The sequence below is a fragment of the Desmodus rotundus genome, chromosome 7 (genome assembly GCF_022682495.2).
Source record: "Desmodus rotundus isolate HL8 chromosome 7, HLdesRot8A.1, whole genome shotgun sequence".
NCBI lineage: Eukaryota > Metazoa > Chordata > Mammalia > Chiroptera > Phyllostomidae > Desmodus > Desmodus rotundus.
The window spans coordinates 77092974-77118281 of NC_071393.1; the positions used below are offsets into that span (position 1 = coordinate 77092974).

At 37.1% G+C, this 25308-nt stretch overlaps 1 protein-coding gene across 1 annotated transcript in view; it reads left to right on the forward strand.

Annotated features, from left to right (window-relative positions):
- Window positions 1-25308, forward strand: part of WDR76 (WD repeat domain 76) — a 52399-nt gene that overhangs the window by 26561 nt on the left and 530 nt on the right. Inside the window, exons 7-14 of the mRNA XM_024568024.3 lie at window positions 2582-2708; window positions 4197-4298; window positions 4389-4435; window positions 6212-6365; window positions 11566-11724; window positions 14702-14919; window positions 15644-15796; window positions 17672-17725. Of these exons, the coding sequence (XP_024423792.1) occupies window positions 2582-2708; window positions 4197-4298; window positions 4389-4435; window positions 6212-6365; window positions 11566-11724; window positions 14702-14919; window positions 15644-15796; window positions 17672-17725 (1014 nt within the window). The remainder of the gene's footprint in view (window positions 1-2581; window positions 2709-4196; window positions 4299-4388; window positions 4436-6211; window positions 6366-11565; window positions 11725-14701; window positions 14920-15643; window positions 15797-17671; window positions 17726-25308) is intronic.

A 25308-nucleotide genomic window follows, 5' to 3' on the forward strand; every position in this document is an offset into this window, starting at 1 on the left:
ACCAGCGACCTTTAGGTTTGTAGGTTGGCACTCAGTCTGCTGAGCTACACCTGCCAGGGCCCCATCTCTTCTTATATGGTGTTTATTCTGTTCATTAGAGCCCTTAGCATATAAATCATAGTTGTTTTAAATTCATGCTCTGATAATTCCAACATTCCCGCCATATCTGGTTTTGAAGCTTGTTCTCTTTCTTCAAATTGTTTTTTACCTTGGAATTTTTTCTTGATAGTTGGATGTGAAGTACTGGAAAAAGGAACTGTTATAAATAGGCCTTTACTAATATGGTGGTAAGGTGTGGGGAGCGGGGAAGCATTCTGTAGTCCTTGATTAGGTCTCAGTCTTTTAGTGAGCCTGTGTCTCTGGACTGTGAACTTCAGTGTTTTAGTTTTCCCTTCTCAGGTGGGAGACGATGGCAGGGGTGTGCTGGAGTTGGGTATTTCCTTTCCTCAAGGTTGGTTAGGCTCTGATAATACCCTACAGGTTAGGCTCTGGTTAGCTACTTGCTCCTCACGTCAGTCCTTGTTAAGAAGAACAGTGCTCTGGTATACTTCAAATGGTTCCTTTCCCCCTACTCCTGTGGGAGTGAGGGGATTTTTCTTTGATATTTACTGTGAGGACCTGGTTGAGCCCCTGGACATAAGACTCACAAAATTGGGGGGATGAATCCCCACTGAAGTTTTTCTTCAAAGACTTAATATTTTTCAGAACAGTTTGAGTTTCACAGTAAACTTTAGAGGAAGTATAGACAGTTCCCATATATCCCCTGTCGCCTCCCTCATCATCAGTATCATTCACTGGTATGATAGACTGGTATGTTTGTACCTAGGATGAACCTATATTTACACATCATAATCACCCAAAGTCCATAGTTTACCTTAGTGATCATTTTGTTATTGTACGTTTTGTGTACAGATGTGTGATGACATATATCCATCTTTATAATATACAGATTGTTTTCACTCCCCCCACATCCTCTGTGCTCTGCCTATCCTTTTTATTGTCTCCATAGTTTAGCCATTTCTAGAATGTTGTATATTTGGGATCATACACTATGCAGCCTTTTCAGATTGGCTGACTTCTTTATCTTAGTGATAGGCATTTAAGATTCCTTCATGTATTTTTAAGGCTTGATAGCTCATTCCTTTTTAGTACAAAATAATATTCCATTGTCTGGATGTACCACAGTTTACTTATCCATTCACCTACTGAAGGACATCTTGGTTGTCTCCTAGTTTTGGCAGTTACAAACAAACCTGCTATAAACATCCACTGCAGGTTTTGTGTAGACTACTCTGGAATTTTTAACTCTCAGACTTACCCACACTGAGCCTCCAGCAATTGGTCAGTTACAGGTCGGGTTTTCCTGGTGGTTCAAGCACTAGTTTACATGGTGGTTTTTGTTCTTGAGTCTCTGCTCCAATAAGCCGTGCCTCTTGTATTTGTCTCTATGGCTCTCCAATATTGGGGTCAGTGGTTTTCACTGTGTCCTTAGCACTCTTATGGATCCCAGAAAAGTTGATTTTTCAGTTTGTTCAGCGTTTTACTTAATGAGATAGAGTCGTGACTTATAGGCGCTCTACAAGTGGAATCAAAAACTAAAAATTCTCAACTACTTTTCAAAAATGAAAAATAGTGCATAAAAAAGTAAGGTTATACAGGGTGGGGCAAAAGTAGGTTTACAGTTGTTCACATGGAGAATAATACAATAACTAATAAGTAATAATACAAGAATAAACTTTGTTTTGTGTGCTCACATCTATAAATCTATTTTGCTCCACCCTGTATATGATTTATTTGTTTATTTATTCTTCACATGAGGACATGTCCATTGATTTCTATAAAGAGAGGGAGAGATTGAGAGAAAGATAGAGAGAAACATCGATGTGAGAGAGAAACATCAATTGGTTGCCTCCTGTATATGCTCCAACTGGGGACTGAACCCACAACCCAGGCATGTGCCCTGACCAGGAATGAACTGGCAGCCATGTGGTGCACAAAACGACACTGAACATTCCAACCAACTGAGCCACTTTGCCAGGACCTGTATGTGATTTTTGAAAAGTAAACTATATGAAAAGGAATACAATGAAACATTTAAGTCTCTTTCCCATCTTTGACTGTAGTCTGCTAGGCCTCCTCCCCAGCGGAAACCAGTCTTAATAGTTTCATGTATATTCTTTCATAGGTAATCTCAGCATACAGAAATGTATGTATGTATGTAACCCTTAAAAAAAAATAAATAGTGACCTTGTTTTTGCTTAAGAGTTCATTTTATATCCACATACAATCTTTCATTCTTTTTTATGGCTGCAAATTATTCTATTAGATATATATGTCATTATTTAACACCTCTCATCTCCCCATGATGAACATTTATATTTCTAGACTTTTAATTAAATCAGTATATATCCATGTACTGTGTGACTATATCCATGAAATATGTTCCTAGGAGTTATTTCCTTAATATTAGTAAATACGTATAACTATATCCATGAAATATATTCCTGGAAGTTATTTCCTTAGTATTAGTAAATACATATAACTGTTTTATGAGTATAAGATTAGTTTTTCCCCACTTCAGAAAGAAGCCTAAGAAGAGAGAAAATGGGACTGGATGTAGAAGATCAATGCGATTACAAAATGTAGATCCTTCAGGAGTTTCATTACCAGAAACCCCAACCCAGCCAACAGTGATAGAAGATGAAAATGTAAGAAAGTGCAAATATAATATTCTAACTCAATAAAATACTGAAAGTTTTGAGGTGTTTGAAACTAGACTAAAAGGTCATTAAATTATGTTGAAATTGTACTTTATTAATTTAATACTTGACTGTTATATGGTGTAATGCTGTGATTTTCAACCATTGTGCCACAGGAATTTGTAAAACATGCAATACCTGACTAATTTAGTTAGGTGCATTGACCTCTTTTCTGTTTGATTGTCAAATAAAAAAATGACCACAAGCAACACAACAATAGCCATCTAGTGTGAATGAATCAAAATTACACCTTTTTTTTTTTTTTGTCAAATTGGTAAAAAAATATATTTTTTGGTGTGCTGCAAAATTTTAGTAATTAGTTTATGTGGCCATGAGATGAAAAAGGTTGAAAATTGCTGGTTTAATGAGTCAGATTTCTAAGTAATTAAGATAGGGTTGGATTCTGTATTTCTGCAGATTGACCTGCTATGGGATTTGAGTAAATTACTTAACCTTTTTGAATCCTGGTTTCCCCATTTTTTATATGGCAACAATAGTAGAAATCTCAACAGGGAGTTGTGAGGGTTAAATGAAATAGTTTCTATAAAGATCCTCACATTGTACAATATTAAGGTCTTAGTAAGCAATCAATAAATGGTAGTTATTAATGTTATTAGTAATAAATAATATGTATTAACAGTGATGGTTTTTTTGCTGTAGTTTAATTTCATAATCTCAGTGGAGAGTCTTATTTACCAAATTTATTTTCTAAGTAAGATTATATTTTTTTACTCAAGAGTACCTACTGTTTTTCTTATTTTATATTTAAGTGCTTAATTATAAACTGGGCAGTAAATAGGCTGGTTCTTTGGAAGCAAATTGCAAATTAAGGTGCTATGGGAAGAGTAGCTTTCAAATTTTTCTGAAGCCTCTACCCACGATAAGAAATATATTTACATTGAATTCATTACACAAACACATACACACATGCACACACACAACTAAAACAAACTTGTGAAATGACACCTTTACTATACATGATGCACTTCTGCATTTTCTATTCTTTTTTCATTCACTAAGACACATTGCTGGTTGTGGTATATTAAAGTGATTTCATGATCCTGGGTTACAACCTCTGATTTAAAAAAACATTGCCATAGAATAATAATTTTGATTATGAAATTAAACCGTCTGAATCAATTCTCAGCAACTCCAGTTGCTGGCAGTGTAACTATGGATAAATTAATTTCTCTAAGTTTCATCCAAGTGTTTTTAAAATGTGGTATGTCATTCATGGGATTACTGAGAAGATTAAATGAGATGATACATTTTATTACAAGGATAGGTGGCATTCATTCATTGAATAACTGTTTTTGAATGCTAATGGTGTGTCACCCCAGTTGATATTGAAAGTAAAGTAGTGAAAAACCTCAAGCCTACATTGTAGGGCAGGAAGACAATCAACTCTTTTATCTTTTTTTTTTTTTTTAATAACAGCTTTTGTTACCTCCTGGGCCTTTAGAAATGACTCCTGAAAATCGAGATGTTAACAGTGAACTATTTAAAGGATTTCTACAGACCTGGGCAGAAATGAGCAAGGTATCAGTTGGGAGGGATTTTCGTTTTTAGAATCATCTGTTAATGAAATTTTAGTACATATCTTAACTTTGGTCTCTCCCATTGTTTCAGACAAGTAGTAGTAAGAACACTGAGAAGGAATTATCTAGCATTAAAAGGTGAGTTAAAATTCCTTGCCTTTATTTACATTTTCTGAGACCTTTAAATTATAAAGACTGTAAAACAGGAAATTTTGAAAATGAGGTGAAAAAATTACCTACAATATTTTCACCGAACAAGTATTGTTTTTGTGTATTTCCTTTAAAGTATTACCATATATAAAACCTCTAGATCACAGGTGCAAACACAAGCCCCACGGGCTGAATCCGGCCCTCCACCTTGTTTTATCTAGCTGGCACCTTGTTTCTGCCCGGAGGCAGCGCCGAGCTCCTTGCCCTCTACTTAAGGAATAGTTACATTTATACAGTCCTAAAATTGCATTTGGCCCTTTGAAGGCAACCACGGGGCTGATGTGGTCCTCGGTGAAAATGAGTTTGACACCCCTGCTCTAGATATAAGCTTCATAAATGTAGGGGTTTTATCTCAATTCCTAGAACAGTGTCTAACACATAATATATATTCATTCAGTGTTTAATAAGTGAATGAATGAATCCGCAAACATTTTTACTCTGTTATGTTCTAATGTTTATGTAGATTTGCATTGTGCTTTTCATTAACATTGTGGTTGCATATTATTAGAGTCTTTAAATTTATTGAATAGTTGCTTAATATTTTATTGAGTAGGTAAAATTTACTTAACCTCCTCTTTCTTATCCCCTTGGTATTTGGAATTGTTTTCTATTTATTTTTGTGTGTTTGTGTGTGTGCATGTGTTTGTTGAAGTGTGTATGTATGCATAATAGTAGATTATTTCTTTAGGATAGGGGGATTAATGAGTCAGATATCATAGACATAATTATGACTTTTAGTACACATTGCTGAATTGTTTTCCAAAATCTTTTTTTTCCTGAAAATCTTACATGAATTTACTCTGCCACTACCAATATATATGAGAGTATATGTTTAAGTGTAGCCTACTAGTTTTTATAAGTGAAAAATAGTATTTGTGAGGTCTGTCCAGAAAGTATCTAGCTGTGTACTATGAAAAATAGAGACATTTATTGAAGAAGATACAAGATACAAGAAACATTGTACATAAGGCAATGATGCCTCAGTCCCCTTCAAAGTAGGCACCTTAGAATCTCACACAGTTCCCCCAATCACCATCTGCTACCCCATCATATTTTTCTGAATCTTATCGAGGGTCTGAAATCTCCTCCCTGTCAAAGGTGATTTTAGTTTTGGGACAAGCCAGAAGTCTCAGGGTGCCAAATCTGGGCTGTAGGTGGGCTGAGTCACCTGGGCGATTTGATGTTTGCCAAAAACTCTGCATGAGTCAAGATGCATGAGTGATCACTTTGTGGTGATGAAGCTGCCTATCACCAGTTGCTCATTGCTGCAGCCTTCTGAATCATCTGAATAGTCTCCACGGAGGAATGTTCAAGTTTAATGCAAAATTTGATGCACATTCATTACTCTATTCTCTCATTCATTTTGAATGGAACTGCTGCACAGTACATAGGCTCACTCAACGGCGTCTACAACTACTACTGACTAATACAGTGAAGTGGTCATTGTTCACACAAGTGCATCCAGTCCACTCTCCTTGGCTGCCAGGTTACATCAATGTTGCGCCAACTATTCTCATATTAACAATGAGTGGACTTTTTCTGGACAGACCTCATATTTACTTTGATTTCTTTGGTTGTGTAGAGGTTGAATATTTTCCCATATTTATTTACTAGTTGTGATTTTTCTTTTTTGATTCATCTTTTACTTACTTTGTCAATTAAGACTGATTTTATTTCTAAAATTTAACTTTTTAATTTTCTCAGCTACAAAGCCAGTTTAGGTGGCATGATCATTAGTGGAGATACTGTTTGTAAAGTTACCAAAGGTTCAATACTGTCTATGGCTCTTCATCCATCAGAAATTAGAACTTTGGTGGCAGCTGGGGCCAAATCTGGGCAAGTTGGACTTTGGGATGTGGTGAGTTGTTATTCATTTTTTGAAGATGTTAAAGTTTGACTGAAGCAAATAGTCTGCAAGAAAATAGCCTAGAACTATTTGTTTATACATGCTAATTATTTATATATTTGTGTTTTGCAATTCCAAATATTAGAAATCTAGGGGAATTTAAATTTGCTTTATAGAACTTTAACATTTTTAGTTTGATTATTATTAGTCATCTGGGCATAAATTAACTGCTAGGAACTTTATTACAACTTTAAGGGTATGTATGAAAAGATCACTCAAAATTCTCATTTTTCTAATTATGTTTAAAATACAGTTTCTGTGCTGGATCAAAATATCTTTCTAGGTATCTACTTAGGATGATCCCAGTCATTTTTGGATGAGTCTGAAATCCATTCATTTTACTGAATTCCACTCATTTTACCTACAATTCTGCATTGATTGCTTTCAGTGGTTACATAATTGAGAAAAGCCAAGTTAATGTTCTCTGAATTTATTTTCTAATTGGGGAAGTAGAATAAAGACCTGAAAAATATTATAAGGACAATTAATGAAGATGAGAAACCATGGTGACTTGAAACTGGTTGGAGTTAATAAATTTTGTCAGTGAGAAGAAGAAATAGCCAAATTCTCTTTTATTTTGGGAGCCTAGATTCTCCCTTATTTTGATAAGATGTGAGTGGGGGTAGTTGGTGAAAGGATTTGGTAAAGAAGACTGAAGCAGAGAAATGGGAAGAGGACCAGAAATAGTAAAAGGTTGTAGAAGCTAAGAGATGAGTTTTAAGAATGGGGGTTTGGCAGGTCTTCTTACAGAGAAGTTAAAAAGAAGAACAACATAGAAAAGACCATTGGCTTTGAAAATAAGGTACCATTTGTGAGTTGAGAGAACAGTTTTAACACAGAAGTTTGGAAGGAGCAGAGACTTCAGAAGGTTAAAAAGGTATGGGGTAATGGAAGAAATGGAAGGAATGGATAAAGACTATTCGTTGAAAAACTTTGAAGAGGAAAAAGAATTAGCATAATCAAGTGAAGATCTTTTTATGGGGAGGTTGAAGTCTGCAGAGTTATACATGTAGAAAAGTCCCTTTGATATGTCTTTTCAGTGACTCAAAAAATCTGTATTATTAGGTCTCTATAGTCCAATATCTCTATCAATCTTTTAATTTTCCAGGACACTTGGCTATCTCAATAACAGACTGAACAAGTCAAAAACCATATCTTGGCTGTCCTGTGCTCATCCTTCAACTCCCCTAAGTTTAAAAAAAATGAATTTTATTGAGGTATAATTTGCATATAAAATCCACACAGTTTAAATATACAATTCAGTAATTTTTAATAAGTTTACTGAGTTGTGTAACTGTCATCATAAGTCAGTTTTAGAACATTTTCATCATCCCTATAAGATTCCTCATGGCTACTTACATTTAATCCCTGTTTCTAACCTCATTCCCCAGGCAAATCTCTACAAATTTACCCCTTTTTGGACATTTTGTATGAATAGAATCATACAATGTCTGGTCTTTTATGCTGCCTTCTTTCTTTTAGCATAATGTTTTCAAGGTTCATCTGCAGTGTAGTATGTATTAGTACTTGGTTCTTTTTTATTGCTGAATAGTATTCCATTGTTTGACTATGCCACATTTTGTTTATCCTTTTATCACTTGATAGACATTTGGGTTGTTTCTACTTTTTGGCTATTCAATGGTGCTTGCTCCACTCTCTTCCAGATTTCAGTCACTCCCTTTGCTACCCACAATCAAATTGGGCCCTTCTGGTGCTGATTCCCGAGTGGGTGGGCTTGTGCACACTCTACGCCCCTGTGGGTCTCTCCAATGAACTCTCCTGTGAGGCTGGGAGTTTCTCCTGCTGCTGCCTCAATCCCCACTGCTATTTTCACTGAGAGGTTTGAGGCTTTATTTCCCCGAGCTGGAGCCCTGGGTTGCGTGGTCTGTTTCACTCCCCTGCTGTTCCTCCTGGTTTATCTATGCACTAATGTGGGGTCACAGGGTCTGCCAGCCACCACCTTGTGGGGTCTGCCAGCTGCAGCCTGGCCTGCCCCGTGCCACACTCCGCCACCTCTCGGGGTCCGCCAGCCGCTGCCTTGCTGCAAGTCTTCTCTGCCCTGGCTGCCCGTCTCAGCCCCTCCTGCTGGTCTGGATGAGTGTTTCTTCTTTATCTCCTTGGTTGTCGGACTTCCATACAGTTTGATTTTCTGTCAGTTCTGGTTGTTTTTTGTTTTTAAATTGTTGTCCTTCTTTTGGTTGTGCGAGGAGGCACAGTGTATCTACCTATGCCTCTATCTTGGCTGGAAGTCCAAGAGTTTTGTTTTTCTAAAAAATAAAATCTATAAACAAATACACCAAGATGTTAACAGTGGTAAACTTTGGATAGGAGGAGTATGTGTGGTTATAGTATTTCGTCTTTCTTTTTCTTATAAATTCTTCTGTTTCTTTTAAAATTTAAAATAGACTTCTGGTTAAGACGGAGGTGTAGGTAGACATACTTTGCCTCCTTGCACAACCATAGAAAGAATTACAACAAGATTGCAAAACTAGTAAATCCCAGAACCATCAGAAAATTGAGCTGTATGAAAGTCTGACAACTAAATATTTAAAGAAGACACATTCCTCCAGATGGGTAGGAGGGGTGGAGTCACAGAGATGGGTGGAAAGGCGGTGTGGTGCAAAAAGGTCGTGGTGGCAGTGGTGGCGGCAGAACGGATGGGAGGGATGCCTTTGGAGTGAGTGATCCTAACCCCAGGCTGCGCAGCCCAGAGTTCCAGCACTGGGAAGATAGATCCTCATTACTTCTGGTTGTAAAAACCAGTGGGGATTGGGGCAGTGAGAGAAACTGCTGGATTTTTGCTGCGAACAGGGCCAGCATGGTCTTAGAATGTACACAAACCTACCCACTCGGGGATTCCCTACCAGAGCAGCAGATGGAAGGGCACCAGGTGCACATGGGAAGAGGGTGAAGTGACTGGAAATGGGGCTAATGCCAGCCGAACTGCCAGAAGCCGGGTGGTGGCATTGTTCCCTCCCTGAGCCCTCCCCTCGAAGCCAGAAAGTGGTGCAGCAGGTTCCCCACCCTAGCAATTACCTAAGACTCTGCCTCACACAATTTACAGGTTCCTTTTCTACATAGGCCACACTACTAAGACAGGAAGTAAAAGCAGCTCTACTTAATATATAGAAGCAGAGACAGGGAGGCTGCTAAATTGAGGATACAAGGAAATACGGCCCAAATGAAAGAACAGAATAAAACCCCAGAAAAAGAACTAAGTGGAATGGAGATAGCCAACCTATCAGATGCAGAGTTAAGAACACTGGTTATCAGGAAGCTTAGAGAACTCCTTGAATATAGCAAAAAAATAAAGGAAGAAATGATGGTTACACTAAGTGAAATAAAGACTAATCCATAGGAAAGAAATAGACAAAGGAAGCTGGGATTCAAACCAACAATTTGGAAAATAAGGAAGAAATAAATATTCAACCAAAACAAAAAGAAGAAACAAGAATTCCAAAAAAATGAGGTTAGGTTTAGGAACCTCTAGGACACCTCCAAATGTGCCAACATCCGAATCATAGGGATGCCAGAAGGAGAAGAGGAAGAGCAAAATATTGAAAACTTATTTGAAAAAATAATGAAAGAAGACTTCCCTAATTGGGTGAAAGAAATTGATATACAAGTCCAGGAAGTACAGAGAGTCCCAAACAAATTGGACCCAAAGAGGGACACATCAAGACACATCATAATTAAAATGCCAAAGTTTAAAGATAAAGAATCTTAAAAGCAACAAGAAAAAAGAAGAGTTACAAAGGAATTCCCATAAGACTATCAGCGGATTTCTCAAAAGAAGCTTTGCAGGCAAGGAGGGACTGGCAAGATGTATTCAAAATGATGAAAAGCAGGGACCTAAAACTTAGATTACCCTCTATCCAGCAAAACTATCATTTAGAATGGAGGGGCAGATAAAGTGCTTCCCAGACAAGGTAAAGCTAAAGGAGTTCATCACCACCAAACCATTATTACAGGAAATGTTAAAGGGACTTATTTAAGAAAAGAAGAAGATCAAAACGAGGAATATTAAAAAGGCAACAAATTCACAACTCTCAGCAACTGAATCTAAAAAAATAATAATAAGCAAACAACCAGAATAGGTACAGAATCATAAATATGGTGATCATTTGTAGGGTTATCAGCTGAGTGGGGAAAGAGGGAGATTAGGGGAAATGGTGCAGGGATTAAGAAGCATAATTGGTAGGTACAAAACAGAGTAGGGCATGTTAAGAATAGTATAGGAAATGGAGAAGCCAAAGAACTTACACACATGACCCATGGACATGAACTAAGAGGGGAATTACTGGAGAGAATGGGGGTACCAGGCGGAAGGGGGCAAAGGAGGAAAAATTGGAACAACTGTAATAGCATAATCAATAAAATATAATAAAAAATTATAAAAAGAAAACAAAAATGGTGGAGTATTTTGGAGCAAACTCAACCAGATTTGGAGATGGTAGTTAATTGCTTTGGTTCACAACATGATGTATGGCATAGAGTATAACTTTGTCAAATCAGAAAAGTGGTGATTTAATCCAGTTGTGGAAACAAAAATTCTTACATGTAAAATATTAATGCGGAAACTCAAATACATGCATTTTCATGGTATATTTAGAGGATAAAATATTTCTAAACTGTCATTTTTTCCCAGTACCTACTAATACCTTATGAAAATTATTCCAAGAATGCTAGGTGTACCCATATTACATAGCAACATGCTTAGGAAGCAAAATGATAATGGTATTGATACTGGGGTGGGGTTGTTGTTTTTTGTTTTTTGTTTTTTTTTTTTTGGTGGTAAGGAATAATACTCTGTGTAAAATAAAAAGTAGACCTCTCATTTACTGACAGTTTTATGAACTGAAGTTATCCTAAATAGTGATTTTTTTCCCCTCTAAAAGGAAAAAACTATCTAATTTCAAAAAGAATGAAACTTAAAGTAAATGTGACTTCTTGTTGGATTGAAAATTAGAAGAAAAGTAGCTTAGTGATAGTATAAACTTTTCTATTTCTGATTTTCTGAACAGGAGGTGGGTACAATGATAGACTAAGACAATATAATACAGATGTAGATTGTTTAATGACACCGTGACTTACAAATATTACTACTTTTCACTAGTTTTTGTCCCTGTCCCCTTTCCCAAATCTCTTCCAGACTCACCAACCTAAAGAAGATGGAGTTTATGTTTTTCAACCCCATAGTCAGCCCGTTAGCTGTCTTTACTTCTCACCCGCCAATCCAGCTCACATACTGTCACTGAGCTATGATGGCACACTACGCTGTGGGGATTTTTCCAAGGCTGTTTTTGAAGAGGTAAATGTTAATGTGTTTACATGTTGATCTCAGGTGATATTCTGGATTCTTTATGAAAGGCCACATGAATAATTATACTAGTCAGATTGGGTAAGATGGTAGCGACTTTGGAACTACACCTCTTAAGTCCCAAACCATCAATTACTACTAGTGTAACCTTGGCAAGTTACTTAACCTCTTTGTGGCTAATTTTCCTTATTTGTAAAATAGGATAGTATCTTACAGGGTTGTCATGAGAATTAAATGCCGATAATGAGTTAATGCAGATAGAGTACTTAGAACAGTCTGGCACATAAGATTTTCTCTTATTATTTTTATTTTTGCAAAAAGCTTGTAAAGAAAAGATCTCACTCTTCTTCTTTTTTTTAGGCTTAAGACTTATACTTCTTTTACATTCTGGAAAAAAAAATATTGGAATATAATTACACTTCTGTTGATCATTCCTGGCCTTTGCAGATACGAATTTTGTGGAGATGAGTCTTAGAAGTGACAAAAAAGACTGTAGAAACTCATCACTGAAGAGTACTATATTACATTCTACCTAAAACTTTTGGCTTATAACATAACGCAGAAACTACAAAATTTGGTTTTCTCTAGTCTTCTAGTTAAGATTTATCATGTCTTACATGCCATATGTATCAGGGTTAGCTCAGCTGTTTCTATCTGCTGAAGTTAGAATGAAAATCTGCCATTGGATGTCATATAATTATGCTCTGGCAAGGAACAGATATCCTGGCTGTTTTATGCAGAAGAACTTAGGCCAAGCTGATCTGTAACCAAGTTTATTGTTAAGGGTAAGGTCTTTTGCTGGGCTGGTGTAAACACTGCTGGTCTAAATCCCTGTTTAAGAATAGTTGAAAGATATTGGGCTCATACTCATGACCACTCATCCTCCCAGAGGCACTCTACCTAGATCACCACCAGGCTACTTAGTTCTTGGAGGTTTTCTAACCAGTTTGATCTCTGGCAGGGTTAGCCAGAGGCCTGGGGAATCCTCACATTGTTGGATCCCAGTGATTATGTTTTGGCCTACTACTTAATGCTTACAACAAACATATCAGTTGAGGTACTTAACCATATGAGATTTCCTTAATAAGAGAATTCTCATAAATCAAACTCTTTCCTTAACATTGAATTTAATCTTTGTGAAACTTAGATGTAGGTTTAGTGACCTTTTGTAGTCAGCCCCCTCTCCCTTCCCGAAGTCCCTGGAAACCAGTGATGTGATTACTGTGTCCCTATAATTTTGCCTGTTACAGAATGTCGAGTAAATGGAATCATTTAGTATGTAGCTTTTTGTGTTTGGTTTCTTTCACCTAACCTGACACTTTTAAGATTCATTCATAATGTTGCATGTGTTAGTACTTTGTTCCTGATACCACTGATTGAACAATTTACCTTGTGTTCGGCGTTAACTTGAGTATGCTTTTTATAGTTATTAAGCTTTATAACAACACCTTATGAAATAGTAGGTAATGTTATCCCTCATTTAACAGTTGAAAAACTGAGGTAAAGAGGTTTATTAGCTTGTTCAAGGACATAAATGCGGAACTAGAATTTGCACTTGGGTCTGTCTGACTCCAAAGCCTTTGCACTTAACCATGTTAATACACTGACTGAATACTTCAAGTTTCATTTGGGGGGGGTTGGGTATATGGTGGTTGGGATGCCTTTGGTATATTACTTTAATAATCTCAGTTTATAATACTTGTTATTAAAACTAAAAATCAGCAGTTCATGATTCAACAATGAGAATTGTGGTCATCCTCTCTCAGTTGAGTACTGACGCATTTTACATTTATTTTTTAATCTTTATGTGTGTGAGCCCTGAACCCAAAATGATAGTGGATTATAAGTGATTAAAAATAATAATACACGTTCATGTTAAAACGTTTATTGTAAATAGGGTATGCAGAACAAATCTGCCCTTTCCCCATTCTCTCATCCTTGTATTTCTTGGGTGTATTTCAAGAAAGTACACATGTGCTTACAAGAATATAGATACAGATTTTTTTTCTTTGCACTATTATAGTATGGATTCATACTATATTCATACTTTTTTGTAACTTGTTTTTTGCACTTACTAGTATATCTTGGGCAGCTTGTAGTACAAATCTACCCTATTCTTTTTATCATTGTACAGTATTTCAAAGTAGAGATGTACCATCATTTATTTAACAGCATCTCTTGGTGGACATTTAGATTATCTCTTATTGCTATTGGAAGCAGTTTTGCAGTAGGCATCCTTATTTATATCTTAGTGAAATTATTAGGTATGAGCATTAGATATTTTGATAGATGTATCCTGCTCAGCTGTCAAAATTTTGTATGTCTTTATACTTACTTCCACCAAGAGTAGGTGAGCATTCAGCCATATATCTTAGACTTTATTGGCAAAGTTACTTGTTATTTAAGGTATTTCAGTTGGGTAGAATTCAAATTCAGTCCATTTCCTATTAAGTTTCACAGGGTAGATCTGCAACTGAGGTTTGTTGGATTTAAGAGACTTGGGATGTAGCCTTGACGTAGTTGGATGGGCCTTTGATTTGGGTGAGTCTCACAGCTGATCAGTGCCTCAGTTTCCATCTCTGTAAATGGGGATGATCATTTTGCCCTGTGCTTCCTGTGGGGATGATGGAGGATAAATGAGGTTATTTGGGTAAAGTGTTTCATAACTTTAAAAAAAAAGATTTTATTTACTTATTTTTAGAGAGAGGGGAAGGGCAGGAGAAAGAGAGGAAGAGAAACATCAATGTGTGGGTACCTCTTGCACGCCACATACTGGCGACCTGGCTTGCAACCCAGGCATGTGCCCTGACTGGGAATCGAGAACCTGTGACCCTTTGGTTCCCAATCCAGCACTCAATCCTCTGAACAACACCAGCCAGGGCTTCCTAACTTTTGAATGAAAGAATTTATTCACTGGCTTTCTTTAAAAGAAGAGTTACATAAAATTGATTGTTACTTACATCCTTAGGTATACAGGAACGAGAGAAGTAGCTTGTCCTCCTTTGACTTCTTGGCAGAAGATGCCTCCTCTTTAATAGTAGGACACTGGGATGGAAGTATGTCATTGGTGGATAGACGGACACCTGGAACTTCTTATGAGAAACTTGTAAATTCTTCTATGAGAAAAATAAGAACTGTTCATGTCCACCCAGTGCATAGACAGTATTTCATAACTGCAGGATTGAGGTATGTTCTTCATAAAACTTTATGATTCAGGCCTTTTAATGTTAGGAAAAATGTTTCACTTTTGTTGTAAAAGACACCTGGCTTTCATGGTACCCACGCCTGGATAATCTTCCTTTCTACACAGAGTTTTTTTTTTTTAGTATCATTTTTGTAAAGATTTTATTTCTTAAGAGAGAGGGGAAGGGACCTGGCCCATAACCCAGGCATGTGCCATGACTGGTAATCAAACCAGGAACCTTTTGGTTCACAGGCTAGCACTCAGTCCACTGAGCCACACCAGCCAGGGCTTGAGTATCATTTTTTAAAAATGAGATATTCTTTTGGACATAATAGTGAAAGTATTGAAACAAGTACATATTTTTATTTTCCTTAGCATCGTATGCATTTACTTCTGATCTTTTGAGCAGAAAACTTGTAAAAAAAAGTTATATGTGATCTATAACTCGTTGGTCTGTGTTAATTTTTTTCTTGGAGAGATTGGAAAACCAACTGGATTCTTGTCTGTCTATATCCATTGGTTACATTGTTATGCTATAGTTTTTGGAATTTTTCTAAAATTTTAACTTTACTAGTGTTTATAAAATTAATATAGAAGATTAGAGAGTTCTATCTTAATTGTTCTTCAGTGTAGTAAGTATTCGAGTGCCTAATTTATTCTAGACACTATTCTAGGGGCTTATTACATGGACTGTGGTAAATCTGAATCTTTTTCTTTTTATTACAGTGATGTTCATCTTTATGATGCTAGGCGCCTGAATCCCAAGGGAAGCCAGCCTTTGATTTCTTTGACTGAACACACAAAGAGTATCGCTTCTGCTTATTTTTCACCTTGTAATGGTAACAGAGTAGTGACCACTTGTGCTGATTGTAAGCTGAGGTAAATTGGAAAGACAGAAATAGGTTGTTAAAGAATCTACAATGTCTGTAGTTACTATATCAATAAGCCAGTAGCTTTGTTTACTGCTGCTTCTTCTTCAATCACTAGTGTTATTGTTTTATAGCTATAGATAGGTTCCTGAAGGTCAGTGACCTATATTTGATGGCTTTTCAGCAGTTTTTGTGTCTGGAAATGTCCTTGAGATTGGCAAGGAAGGTCTGTAGCTAACCTGGAGAATTGATGTCAGGCCTCCCTTTCATCAGTGAACAATCCCAGAAATCTCACTGAAAGCAGGCTTGTGATATCTTGAAAGGGAAGTGATTTTAGCATAGGGAGAAGCTCTTACGTTGGGGATAGTAGGTTCTACCCTACAGGTGAAGGGCTAAATGGAAGTTGCAGAGCCCCAGGACATGTGCAGGCAAAAAAGATACAAAAACTGGGCTTCTGTTTAGACTAGTAGATATAGCTTTATGGTTTCAGCTTTGGTACCTTTCTATAGCTACTTCCTAAAAGTGCATTTAAAAATATAAGTCAGTTGAACCAAAAATAGAAAATAATGCCAACAAAAAAAGATGTGGAGATGCTAATGCAACCACAAAGAAAAACAACTGTGTTCTCTTCTTGAGTCCCTGATTTGCTTAACATTGCAAGCATTTCTTAATTTATGAGAATTTTACCTTAAGTGATTTTGGAATCCACTTATTATTTATTCATCAAGGATCCATTGAATGTATACTGTGAGCCAGGCTCTAGAAAGGACCTAATTTCTATTTAGACCCATCTGTTGGGAAGACCTTGGTCTGCAGTATGTAGCATGTGCCCAGTTTGTTTCTAGGAAAGTCTTTGCACATTACCAGGTGGTACATTAAGAGATTTAGTCACCATGCAGTGGCAGCTTAGTGTTCGCTTTCTGCCTACATGGTATCCTTTGTCTTATGAGCTACCTGTTTGTCTTATTCCTGTTCATTTGCACTGTAGAGTTTACTCTCATTACATTAGCTGTTAGGGATTGGCTTTCTGGTAATCTAATTAGGTGATAAACTCTAGTCCCAAGAAATTGCACTGGAATAGCTGGGTACGAGGAGAAGGGGGAAGGTAGTGGTGATGTGGTTCCTTTCTTTCTGCATTGTACCTGGTGGATGGAGGCTTCTGGGCTCCTCCAGCTGCCTCACCAGACCTCCTCCCTTTGGTTGGGTCTAATTCTCACCAGCACCTGGAAATGACACAGCTAGGCCCTCAATTGATGTGTCTCATGAGGAAATGGCTCTTCATTTCATGTACTTTTAGATTATTTGTGCATTTTTAGACCACATCCCTTATGTATGACCACATCCCTTATATATGACCTGTGAATATGAATATAGTTTAGAATCCAGATTGCTTTAGAGCACAGGTGGCAAACACAAGGCCCACGGGCTGAATCTGGCCCTCTACCTTGTTTTATCCGGCCTGGCACCTTGTTTCTACCTGGTGGCAGCGCCAAGCTCTGGCTTAACTGTTAAGGAGTATTTACATTTATCCAGTCCTAAAATTACATTTGGCCCTTTGAAGGTAACTGTGAAGCTGATGTGGCCCCCAGTGAAAATGAGTTTGACATCCCTGCTTTAGAGTGTACATTTTAAGTTTGGAGTAATAGTGTTTAAATAAACCATTTCTACACTACACAATAAGCATTGAATTTTATAATATTCTTTGTAATTTTTATTAAATATATTAGCTAAGATTTATTAGATCCTGATTCTATATATTTTTAAATAAGTCATATTTCATGTCATGAACCAATGAAAAGGTTATTAAACACACTGATGTTTTTTCAGAAAATTTGCGAGAAACAATAAAAAAAATGTTACTTTATTCTTGTTCTTTATTTTGCAGAATCTTTGACAGCAGCTGTATATCCTCTCAGATTCCTCTCCTCACCACCATCAGGTAAGTTTCCAGATGACAAATAATGTAGACCCTGGATGACTGTCAGCTATTTGTTGGAGTACATACACTGGACACTGATTGTCAAAGAGATGTAATAGGTCTGATAGTTCTGTAACATTGTTGTAAGTGTCCCAGGTTGCTACTTCCTCTCCAGTCCAGAAAGGGTTCTTGCTTCCTGGTTCCCTGTGTTTATAAAGAGGTTCAATCTCTTTCAGTCAGTAGCTGTTTTCTGCAGCGGGGTGGTTATTTTTGGTTAAGGTGAATGACTTTATTCCAATCTGCATTATTCTTGTTATATTATTAAAGGAAATGGTAACAACTCACTTGTTGATGAGGACCCTCTCACTTACTTTATTTCTTTGGTTACCCTCTATCTATTTAATGTGTCTATTTTACACCAAACTTTACTGGATGCCTTTTTCCTAGACATCTCTCTTTATCTTTATTTATGAAGTTGGGGACAGGGTGAGCAATAAATACTGATTGTTGCTTCAGGAGTTTTATAGTCTATAGAGGCTACGTTTAAGTGTATTTGTTTCTGTTTCACAAACTTCTTAAGTTCCTTTTTTCAAGTTTATTAGTTTCTAATGTGTATTTTTATTTATGTATTTATTACTTTTTTACTTTTATTAGTATTTATTTTATTCTGAATTTACTCCCGGGTCATAAGTTTTTGTTTCTTCAGTTTCTTCTGGGACATCTTACTCTTCTATGCAACCTCCTCTCTGGTTCAGGAAGAACCTGCTCTTTGTCAGGAAGGATCGTCTCAGTGTGGCAGGCAGAGCTTCTATGTGGGTTAACCTGCCCTTGAGCTCTGTAAGCTCTACGCTGCACCTTGGGAACTTGGTTCACCTGGATGTGCTCAATGACCAGAGAATCCACATCTACACCTTTTAAGTTCAGCATTACTCTCTGCACTTTTAAGCATGTGCAGCAAAAACTCAGCACTCTTTGTGCCACCAACCCTGTGTTGGGCCCTTGTGTTTGGCCTGGGCATGCCTACCAACTCCACCATTGTGACAACAGAATGGCACACATTGCTTCTGCAAAGTGACACCCTTACTTGGTGGCTTTTTGGATGTGCATACCCTTGATGGCCTGGGCAGTTTCATGAGTGTTCTTAAAGTGAACATGAACATTTGAACTTCTTGATTTGCATGATTTTGTGGGGTTTTCTGGGTCAAGTGAGTAGTAAACCACTTTCAGAGGTCACTTCTGGCTGCTTTTGGGATGAGTCTAGTGTATAATTTTAAAAAGTTTATCTAGGGTGATGAATCTGGAGTCATTATGAATTTTCATTAAATATAGCACCATTGAGTGACAGTGGGAAATTTGCTTCTCTGTAGTCCATACTTTAATAAGAAAGGGCTGTTAATTGTATTAAGATATAGAGAGTAAAAGGGCAGTACTTTTCTTTCTGCTTTGGAGAGCTGTAAAGAGCCCCATATGTATTTTTACAATTTTAATTTATTTTTAGTTGTGGTTATAAACCACCTTAACCATTTTTAAGTGTGCAGTTCAATAGTGTTAAGTATGCATTGTTGTACAACAGATTTTTAGAACTTTTTCATGTTGCAAAACTAAAACTTCTTTTTTAAAAAAAATATATTTATTGATTATGCTATTACAGTTATCCCATTTCCCCCCCTTCACTCCACTCCATCCTGCCCACCCCCTCCCTCCCACATTCCCCCCCTATAGTTCATGTCCATGGGTCATACACATAAGTTCTTTGGCTTCTATATTTCCTATACTATTCTTACCCTCCCCCTGTCTATTTTCTACATACCATTTATGCTACTTATTCTCTGTACCTTTCCCCCTCTCTCCCCATCCCACCCCCCTATTGACAACCCTCCATGTGGTCTCCATCTCTATGGTTCTGTTCCTGTTCTAGTTGTTTGCCTAGTTTGCTCTTGTTTTTGTTTTAGGTGTGGTTGTTAATAACTGTGAGTTTGCTGTCTGAAACTTCTATGTACATTAAACATTAGTTATTCCTTCCCTGTCCCTCAGACCTGGACAACCATCTTTAATTTCATTTCAATCATTTTGACCTCTTTAGATACTTCATGTGAGTGATATCATATGGTATTTGTCATAATGTGACAGGGTTATTTCACATAGATAATATGCTGGAAGTTCACTCATGTTCTAGCATGTGACAGTGTTTCCTCCTGTTTTTAAGACTATAATGTTCCATGTATATCTATGCCTCATTTTTGAAAATTCATCTATTGGACATTTGGGTTGGTTCTACCTCTTGGTTATTATGAAAAATGCTGCAGTGTCTGGTAGAGAGCGGAGCAAGCACCATTGTTCCCTCTCAGACCCCTTCCCCACAAACAGCGTCACATTGCAGTAATGTTGTCGGTTACCCTGCCCTAGTGAATACCTAAGGCTCCACCCCCTACTACGTAACGGGTGCATGGAGACAAAAAAAAAAAAAAAGATGACCCAAATGAAAGAACAGATCAAAGCTCCAGAAAAAAATATAACTAAGCAATGAAGAGATAGCCAACCTATCAGATGCACAGTTCAAAACACTGCTAATCAGGAAGCTCACAGAATTGGTTGAGTATGGGCTCAAAATAGAGGAAAAAATAAAGGCTATGCTAAGAGAAACAAAGGAAAATGTACAGGGAACCAACAGTGATGGGAAGGAAACCAGGACTCAAATCAACAGTGTGGACCAGAAGGAAGAAAGTAACATCCAACCAAAAAAGAATGAAGAAACAAGAATTCGGAAAAATGAGGAGAGGTTTAGGAACCTCCAGGACATCTTGAAACATTCCAACATCCGAATTATAGGGGTACCAGAAGGAGAAGAGGAAGAACAAAAAATTGAAAACTTATTTGAAAAAAATAATGAAGGAGAACTTCCCCAATCTGGCAAAGGAAATAGACTTCCAGGAAGTCCAGGAAGCTCAGAGAGTCCCAAAGAAGCTGGACCCAAGGAGGAACACACCAAGGCACATCATAATTACATTACACAAGATTAAAGAGAAGGAGAGAATCTTAAAAGCAGCAAGAGAAAAGGATACAGTTACCTACAAAGGAGTTCCCATAAGACTGTCAGCTGATTTCTCAAAAGAGACCTTACAGGCAAGAAAGGTCTGGCAAGAAGTATTCCAAGTCATGAAAGGCAAGGACCTACATCCAAGATTACTGTATCCAGCAAAGCTATCATTTAGAATGCAAGGGCAGATAAAGTGCTTCTCAGATAAGGTCAAGTTAAAGGAGTTCATCATCACCAAGCCCTTATATGAAATGTTAAAGGGATTTATCTAAGAAAAAGCAGATAAAAAATATGAACAGTAAAATGACAGCAAACTCACAGTTATTAACAACCACACCTAAAACCAAAACAAAAGCAAACTAAGCAAACAACTAGAACAGGAACAGAACCACAGAAATGGAGATCACATGGAGGGTTATCAACAGGGGAGTGGGAGAGGGAGAGAGGGGGAAAAGGTACAGAGGATAAGTAGCATAGGTGATAGGTGGAAAATAGACAGGGGGAGGGTAAGAATAGTGTAGAAAATGTAGAAGCCAAAGAACTTATGTGTATGACCCATGGACATGAACTATAGGGGGGGAATGTGGGAGGGAGGGGCTGTGCAGGGCGGAGGGGAGTGAAGGGGGGAAAATGGGACAACTGTAACAGCATAATCAATAAATATATTAAAAATAAATAAGTGCTGCATTGAACATGGGTGTGCAAATGTCTGTTCAAATCCTGCTCTAGTATTTTGAATAGGTACTAGAAGGGGGGTTTTAATGGATCATGTGGTAATTCTATTTTTAATTGAGGAAACGCCATACTATTTTTCTGTTAATTTTTTTTTTTAATTTACTTTTAGAGAGAGTAAGGGAGGGAGAAAGAGAGGGAGACAAATAGCAATGTGCGAGAGATACATCAATCTGTTGCCTCTCACACTTCCCCATCTGGGGACCTGACATGCAAGCCAGACAGGTGCTCTGATTGGGAATCGAACCAATGACCTTTCAGTTTGCAAGTCAGTGCCCAATCCATTGAGCTATGCCAGTCAGGGCTCCATATTCTTTTTCCATAGCAGCCACATCATTTTACATTCCCACCAAGAATTGCGCTGGCTGGTGTGGCTGGGTTGGTTGGAGCATTACCCTGTAACCAAAAGGTTGCGGTTTTGATTCCTGTTCCAGGCATGTGTGGGAGACAACCAATAGTGTTTCTCTGTCACACTTATGTTTCTCTCTCTCCCTTCGTTTATCTCTGAAAGCAATGAAAAAATGTCCTCAAGTGAGAATAAAAAAAAAAATGTACCAAGGTTCTAATTTCTATATATTCATCAATATTTGTTTTCTCTTTTTTGTTTATGATTATCCTAATGGGTATGATGTTGAAAATCTGATGTTAAAAATCTTTTCATATGCTTGTTGGCCATTTGTATATCTTCTTTAGAGAATTGTCTGCTCAAGTCTTTTGCCCATTTCTATATTGGACTATTTTTGTTTTTGTTAGTGAGTTGTTGGAGTTCTTACATATTCTACATATTAACCACTTAACAAGTATATGATTTGCAAACACTTATCGTTTTGTAGGGTGCCTTTTCGCTTTGTTGATTGTTTTCTTTCATGCACAGAATTTTAAAGTTTGGTGTGGTCCTATTTGTCTATTTTTGCTTTTTTTGCCTGTGCTTTTGGTGTCACATCCAAGAAATTGCCAGATCCAAAGTCTGAAGCTTTCCCCCTATATTTTCTTTTAGGAGTTTTATAGTTTAAGGTCTTATGTTAGGTCTTTAATTCATTTTGAGTTAATTTTTACTGTTCAACTTTGTCTTTTGCATGTGGATATCCAGTATTCCCAGCACCATTTGTTGAAGAGACTGTCCTTCCTCATTGCATGGTCTTAACTCTCTTGTCTAAAGGTGATTTGACCATATACATGAGGGTTTATTTCTGGACTTCCTATTCTTTTCCATTGGTTTGTATGTTGGTATTTATGCTAGTACCACACTGTCTTGAGTCCTATTGCTTTTTAGCATGTTTTGAAATCAGTAGGTTTGAGGTCACCACCTTTCCACCTTTGTTCTTTTTTCGTGTTTTTAAATCTTCATCTGAGGACATGCTTACTGATTTTAGAGAGAGAAGTGTGTCTGTGTGTGGAATCTTTGGGATTTTCTACATATAAGATCATACAAACAGACAATTTTACTTTTCCTTTCCAATTTGGATGGATGTCTTTTATTTCTCTTTCTAATATAATTGACTGTGGTGTGACTGTTCATAATGTGTCTCTCTTATCAGATGTTTGTCAGTTTAATGGTGACACTTCATGTGCAGAACACTCCATGTTACCTGTGAAGTTGTGAATGACCTGTAAGTTAGGCAGACCATTGTATCTAGTCCTATCCAGTTTTCTGATTTTACCAGATTTATATTCTGTTGAAAAGAAGTGACAAAAGTGGGCATCCTTGCCTTTTTCCTGATCTTAGAGGAAAAGTTTTCAGTCTTTCACCATTGCGTATGACATTAGCCATGGACTTTTCATAATGGGTCTGTATTATGTTGAAGTGGTTTCCTTCTATTCCTAGTTTGTTCAGTGTTTTTATCATGAAAGGGAATTGAATTTTGTCAAGTGACTTTTCTGCATCAATGGAGATGATCATATGGTTTTTGTCCTTCATACTGTTAATGTGGTATATTACATTGATTTTTATTTTTTTAAATTCTCACTTAAGGATATGCTTTCATTGGTTTTAGAGAGGAAGGGTGGGGGAGGGGAGAGACAGGGATAGAGACAGAGATACATCAATCGGTTGCCCAGACTGGGGATCAAATGCACAACCTTTTGGTGTATGGGCTGATGCTCCAACCAACTGAGCCACGTGGCCAGGGCTTACACTGATTTTTATATGTTGAGCCGTCCTTGGCTTCCTAGGTATAAATCCAACTTGGTCATGCTGTATAATCCTTTAGAGTGCTGTTGAATTTGGTTTGTTTGTATTTTGTTGAGGATTTTTGCATCCATATTCATCAGGATATTAGTCTTTAGTTTTCTTTTCTTGTAGAGGCCTTGTCTGGGTTTGGTATCAGGGTGTAGGGCTTGCCTCATAGATGAATTTGGAAGTTTTTCTCCTCTTCAATTCTTTGAAAGAGTTTGAAGAGCACTGGTGTTAATTCTTTAAATGTTTGTTGTGATTCTCCAATGAAGTCATCTGCCCTGGGATTTTCTTTGTTGGGCTCTCCTATCCCCCCACTCCAGCTACTTCAGAGGCCTTTGATAAATGTTTTATTCTTCTTACTAGGTGTAGGTCTATTTAGACTCTTTATTCTTCATGATTCAGTCTTGGTGAGTTTGTTTCTGGGAATTTATCCATTTCTTCTAGGTTATCCAGTTTGTTGGCATATAATTGTTCATAGTATTCTCTTATGGTCCTTTTTATTTCTGTGACATCAGTTTAATATTCCCTCTTTCATTTCTGATTTTAGTTATTTGCATTTTCTTTTTTTTCTTACTCTAGCTAAGGGCTTGTCAATTTTGTTGATCTTTTTTAAAAAAAACCAGCTCTTTGTTTTTTATTATTTTTCTGTTTTCTACTTCATTTATCTCCTCTAATTTTTATCACTTTTCCATTTGTTCACTTTTGGTTTACTTTATTCTTTCTTTGAGGTGTAGTAAGGTTCTTCCTTATTTTTCCTTTTTCTTTTCCTTGAGGGGGAGTTAGGTTGTTGATTTTGAGATCTTTTTTAAAATAAGGTTTACTGATAGTATTGTTTTCAAAGTATCCCATAGATTTTGGTATGTTGTATTTTCTTTTCTTTCTTTCTTTCTTTTTTTTTTGTCTGCAGACATTTTTCTGATATCCCTTGTGATTTTTTCTTTGTGCCCCAAATGTATTTTTTACTTTAGAGATGTATGGACTATAAAATGATTGGGGGGATTGTTATCAGTGGAATAGAAATATGGAAATTGCTTTCATTAAAAGAGAGATAACCAGATTATACATGTCTTACTTCTAGGGCTTCTATTTGTATGTGCTAAAAGGAGGAAAGGAGGAAAGTCAGTTGAGCTTGGAAATAGTGAACAAAAAAGGTGCCATTTCAACAGACACTTAATGATCATCCACTGAGAACAAACCACTGTACTCAGCACTGAAGATTCAAAAATGCAGAAAACATTGTCTCTGTCCTGATTTTTACCCTTTTTTAAAAAATTGATTTCAGAGAGAGAGAGAGAGAAGAAGGGAGGGAGGAATGGAGAGAGGGAGAGAGAAACAGAGAGAGAGAGAGATTGAGAGAGAACCATTGATTTTGTTGTTCCACTTATTTATACATTCATTGGTTGCCTCTTTGTGTCCTGACTTGGGATCAAACCTACAACCTTGACATATCTGGATGATGCTCTAACCAGCTGAGCAACCCACATAGGGCCTGAGTTTTAGTCTTGTAGGAAGGATGAGATTAGTTGATGGTAACTCAGTAACTTAGAGAACAAACTTAGTAGAGAAAATCAGCATTTAGGAGCAATGCCATTTTTACTCTCTGCCTATTGCTACCTTGAGTTATTTACCACTTACTGTCTTTTAAATTGTTTTTTTCCT